The sequence below is a fragment of the Ruditapes philippinarum genome, unplaced genomic scaffold, assembly GCF_026571515.1.
Source record: "Ruditapes philippinarum isolate M1 unplaced genomic scaffold, ASM2657151v2 ctg14317_1_1_1_1, whole genome shotgun sequence".
NCBI lineage: Eukaryota > Metazoa > Mollusca > Bivalvia > Venerida > Veneridae > Ruditapes > Ruditapes philippinarum.
In genome coordinates this window covers 5739-11741 of record NW_026856697.1, presented here as the reverse complement: position 1 = coordinate 11741, position 6003 = coordinate 5739, and the positions used below count along the sequence as shown (strand labels likewise).

At 33.0% G+C, this 6003-nt stretch overlaps 1 protein-coding gene across 1 annotated transcript; it reads right to left on the bottom strand.

The window, feature by feature from the left end:
• Positions 1-1571: 1571 nt before the first annotated feature.
• On the bottom strand, positions 1572-2977 carry LOC132747415 (thyrotropin-releasing hormone receptor-like). Its single transcript, XM_060736792.1, has one exon. It carries the CDS (start codon positions 2823-2825, stop codon positions 1866-1868), a length of 960 nt encoding a protein of 319 aa, XP_060592775.1. The 5' UTR covers positions 2826-2977; the 3' UTR covers positions 1572-1865.
• Positions 2978-6003: the final 3026 nt, after the last annotated feature.

Here is a 6003-nt window from a genome sequence, read left to right as displayed (position 1 = left end):
TTAAAAACATGTTGTTTTTTTCCTAATTCAAAATAAATAATAACACAATATTAAACGGGTTTTTGACAACACATCATGTGAAATTACATACAATCTGAGAAGTTCCTAATGCTTAGTAGTGACCAAAGGGAAAATCCCTTTCATACAAAACAAAATAAACAAACGAATGAAAACAACAACACCAAATCAACTGATAGTTAAGTTACAAAAATGTTTGTTCTGTAAAGTATATACAAGAGCAATCAGTAATCACATGTGTCGCCTCATGATGGCCAATTTCATGTTGGAACAAAGTTTGTGACAGACGGACAGACAGACGGACAGTGCACAACTAGACTTGGTACTGATCATTCCTGTAAAGTTTGGATAAAATTGCACCAGTAGTTTATGAGGAGTAGTCCGGACAAGCTTTTGCGTATCTGGCAACACACAAAAAAACACCTTTTTATCAAAGGGCTATAACTCGGCCAAAAACCATTCAACCGGAAACCCGTACAATATGCGCAAGGACTTGAGCTACAGATCAATCCTGTAAAGTTTCATTGAAAATGCATTAGTGGTATAAGAGAAGTAGTCCGGACAAACTTTAAAATTAAAAATTATTAAAGGGACATAACTCTGACAAAAATCATTGAACCGGAAAATGCTGACAATATGCACAACTAGACTTGGTACTGATCATTCCTGTAAAGTTTGGATGAAATTGCACCAGTAGTTTATGAGGAGTAGTTCGGACAAGTTTTGTGACGGACGGACAGACAGACGGACGTTCTCACAGGACAGTAATGATGTGGCTACTTTATTGTTCTCTCTATTGTTCTTTTTAGCCACGCAAAAGAAAATAGCCACATAAAAGCATTACGGAATGAATGACATCAAAGAGAAAGAACAGTTATCTATTGTCCCTCTAGCCACATAATTACTCTCCTGTGAGTGCGGCCGGACGGACGGACAGACAGACGACGGAGAAGTAATCCCTATATGTCGCCACTACTCCGTAGAGGCGACACAAAAAACACACAAAATAACAATCAACACATTTTGCCCATTTTATATAATACACAGTCATATGTGATTGTTTCCCTACTAAGCCCTTCTAGAATCAAATAAATCACAAAGGCATTGACAGCGATATAATAGTTATAACAAATTTATAAGGAAAGGCGTACCCGGGAAATGTATACGCAAGCACCGAGTGTGAGTGTTTGCATGATGTATGCTTTATTACCCTCGTCACAGAAATGACTTTCACAGGCGAGTAAATACTTAATTCATAACTCTCAGAGATCCTCTATATTATTTCAGCCACGAGATTGTAACTGAGTAGAACGGCCGATCGTTCATTAACAAAGATAATTTTTATTCCATAATATGTAAAAACGTATAGTAATTTGAAAATTAAAAAGAAAACAATGAAATTTGATGCAATCCCACAAGTCAAGTGGTAGCATCGTTTACAATTATATTAAGTGGTAGTGATCTTTCTTTCATACTGCGAATATTAACAAGTCTTTCGGATAATTAGAATTTCAAAGGCCGTAATCCAATGGTTGAAACCATTTACATTAAAGATTCATTTGGTTTCTATTAAAGTGATGCCTGCGTACGTTGCGCTAAAGGTCAAGAAGTAAGTTTACTAATAGTCTCCTGAAATGTATTGCACAACCGAGTGTTTGTTTGTGCTTCAAGATAAACATAGTACATGTACTTTACAAAACTTCCAAACCTCGTACATGTCGAAATGCTTGCTGTAACATTTTTATTAAAATCATATATTGTCAGCTCCGTAAACGTTTTTTCATGTGTTTTCTAATTCAACACTTAACGGTTTTATATTATGTCAATTGTGCGTGCCGGATGGACCCTTACAGTTGTGCGATTAAGCAACATGTTACTTGTTTTTTTTTACAGCTGAACATTTTTTTTACCTCTTTTCGGAATTTTGAAGCAAGAAGAAAATACAGAACAAAATTGATCGCACTGTTGGTCATGTAGGCAAACGATGCCGCGCCCCAGAACAGTAATATTACTGCATCTTGGTGATTAGTTCCGTGGTTTAGCTGCTGGCCGCTATATGATGCATAAAAGACAGCTACAGGTATAGTAGATACGAGAAAAACGATGCTCAAAATGGTCAGTATCTTTGTCGTTCTGAAGGATTGCTGTTTCTGTGAACGTTTCATGACAACGGGTTTGATGGTTCTGAACGCAATTCGTACTCCGGTCAAGATATTTGCAACGATCACAAATGCGACTGGTATAAGGATAAAGAATGCAATTTCCAGATTAACCAACATTTTCACAACTAACGTATTGTAGATTCCTTCGATTTTGGCGCAGTGTCCTTCTTCTTTCAGACCTAAGCCAACAAGTATATGAATGTTTACCAGATAGCACAAACTAACTATCAAGGTAATACAAATATTTATGTTTCGTAAAGAACAAATAGATTTAACTTTGTGTGGTAGCAAGACGGATATAAGCCTAGTTAGTGATATTGTTGCGATCAGCAGAACTGATATCTGTGCAAGAGAGGCAGCCATGAATGTAAGACATTTGCATACAAAATCCGAAGAATCACTGACGTTTATCCCAAATGCAGCACGTGGCCAAATAATGAGACCAGCTATCCAAAGAAAACATAGATCTGTGACAGCAAGTGCACTTAAAATTCTGGAAATTGAGCAACGTCGTTGTTTAGGCTTAACAAGAACAATAAGAGACAAGGTGTTACCGATTGTTCCGAAAGTTATAAGGCAGGGTATACCTATCAGTAGTAAGTACAAATATATCTTATACTCGATAAACTGGTCTAAAACTGCCATTTTTATTTGATACCTTGACTATCTATTTTTTCTTATGTCATTAGATCGGGTTGTCGAAGTATTGTCATCGTTTTTTCAACACTCCCCTGGATTGCTCTTTTCAAACACTAAACTGATTTTAAACAGTGTGTCCATAAGTCCATAGTACGCCCGTCCATGTCTGCCTATCTGAAAACAAAAACAACAGAAGTTATCTTATCAGACTTTTTGTAAAGACCAGTAATGTTTTTACCATAAAAGATTATTTAATCTGTATTAAAAATAATTGTATGGTTTATGTTAAAAGAACAACAAAATGAACAGCTATAAAGCAGTTTCATGAATATATTATCAAGCCATCTACAAGACATTGAAGAATCGTTAAGCGTTTGTGTAGTTGGTAATTTCCTTGAATTAAACTGACAATAATGTGATGTTTTTGGTGTTATTTCTCTTCAATTTTTTCCGAATACTGTTTAATTTATTTCCAATATTTCCAATTATTTATTTTAATTTACTTTCTTATTGTTTTTGTATTTGAGTGGGCATCGTGGAGTACGGAGCAATGTTACCACATTCCTACAACTCCTTTACAGGACACATTTGCTGTAAATGGTTATTGTGGAAAAAAATGTTTCAATTGAATGTATGTTGATAGCAAAATTTATCAATTTCAAATCTACTTTTGTTTTAGAATTTGTGATTTGCATTAAATATACTGCAAAGGACATAAAGACTATTTAGTGAAAAAATTAAAAAAGTGATATCTTTCGTTCTCATCAATTTTCATAATGTAAATAGCTGAATGTACATACAATCTATATACACGTAATGTGTTGTGTATGTTTTGGTATACAATATGTTTAAATCAAAGATTTCCGACAATTTTGAGAAGTGTTCGTATAATGAGTAAGTAAGTAAACACATATCTAATTAATGCACACTGTCATGTGTAAATATACTGAACAAAAAGCATTTTACACGTCAAGTATACATCTTGACATTTTGTCAGTTAAGAGTTTGCTTACAGTTACTCTCCCACACAAAACGGGTATTAAAACATCAACATATTGTTCACAGTTATTTAACTTGCATACCAGTAAACTATGCAGTTTCCCCGAGATAATTGTGACGTAACGGTTGTTAAGTTTCACTTGACATATAATATAAACACGCCTACTATCACGCCTGTTATCATGTCGCGAGTAGGACAGCTCTATCTAGGTAGAATTTGAATAGCATATAAATGCCAGTTTGAAACAGTATTATCAAAATATTGTCTTCTTTTGTCTCTTTTTTATAGACATAATTGTATGGAATATACTGTGCAGAAGTCCATTGCAGATAAAAATCTTACTTAGCGCACCACTGTTCTACGGGCAACCAACGGATCTACTTAGAACCAGTTAACGGGTGTGTTTATACACCGAAGTCAATATTAACAAAATAAAACGTTATAGCGGTTTAAAATTATAGCAAGATAAACATTGCAATATACTTTACTTAGATGTTGTTTCAACAGACAAGACATGTATTAGTCATCTAGTTTAATATAAATGTACGAGCCTGTGGTGAAAACTTTAACATTTTATTTCAAAAGCGCTAAAACTACTATGTGTGGGATAGTAGTTTTAATGGAAGAACATTCAAAAATCAATATCAGATGTAAGTTATAATGTATTTTATGGCGAATAAGTGAAGAGTCCTTTTATCAACATATATCACTAAGGCTTAAGCATGTATGTTCGGATAGTATCATTTTTACCTGATACAGCAAGCAAGAATTGGATTGGCGATTCAGAAAATAAATGAGCCAAGTCTGTTAAACATATAACACGTTAAATGAGTATATGCATAAAAAACAAGATAAAAAGCAATACATTTGAGACTGTTAAAATTACGGAATATCTATAAGTGAATATAGTTATATTCTAATCTTCATACTTGTGACAAGTACTTTAAACAATGCTTATTTAATTCAGCCAGAAAAAACGTGATTTTTTTTTTGCATTGTACAGTCTTCACTTAGTTTGAAGAAAAAATTCATAAATGATGAAAATGAAATCTGACCAAACATATTCAATATAATAAGCGTAGCAAGAGTAGAAAGGTATATTGATAAAACTTGTAAGAAAATCAAATAAAAATCAAATTGAGGATTTTGATTGATTTGAAAAGTACATTGAAATGGTAAAGCTTTTTCCTAACATTTGTTGCCTTTAGATCATTATGTTCATTACAAATAAGACACGATTACTTTTTAATTTTCGGATAATAATCACAATTCATGTACATGTATTACAGGTAAGGCTTATTCAAAAAAAAATAACATCGTTTCTGGCTATTCTCTCTATGCTTATTTGTAAAACAAAAACCTTTATTTATTTTATTTTTATTTGCTAGTACAACACGGAAACAAGCATATATTTTAAAGCTTCTAAATACTGTTGTAGAATATAAAAGAATTTCTTACCGTATATCTTGTTTTAATGTGTTGTCTCAGCCACTGCTACTGCATTATTGCTTATCAAAACATATTTGGGGACATGATAATGAGACTGTTGACACTCACGTTGTTTCTTATCATTGTTCTGATAATTAATAATCGAGGTGCGTAAATTTATATGAAAATTAGATATGTATAAATGAGATGAAATAAAAGAATATTTTATTAGGGGAACAGTGCGAATGTGTGACTCCGCTAACACCTAATGCGAACACACCTTTTTATGATATTTGTCATCTTTATAAAATGCGTGTTTTTTTCTATGGTAACATTCTAATCTTATGCCCGTTTTACAGTTTTTTGGAGTCCCATTTACTAAATCAAACCATTTTTAAAAATTTTCTTTGAGACATTAAAGACCTTGATAGACAACTAGATAACAAATTACCAAATTAAAACATAGACAGGGATAACATCTTAATGAGAAGAAACTTCAAGAAATTTGATATGAAAAAGAAGCATTTTATATAAACATTTGGAAGAACAAAACTTAGATCAACATGTTATACCAACATGTTACTGCAATGACATATTAAAAGGACTTCTTGACGTTGTAGGCCATCCTGGAAGGGAAAGAACTTCAGCAATTTTTTGAGAAAAAGATTTATTGGCTGCGAAAAATAGCTGATGTAGATAATCATTTGTTAAAAAGTAGTATATATTTTAGCCGTTAAACAAATGTTCACAGTTGTG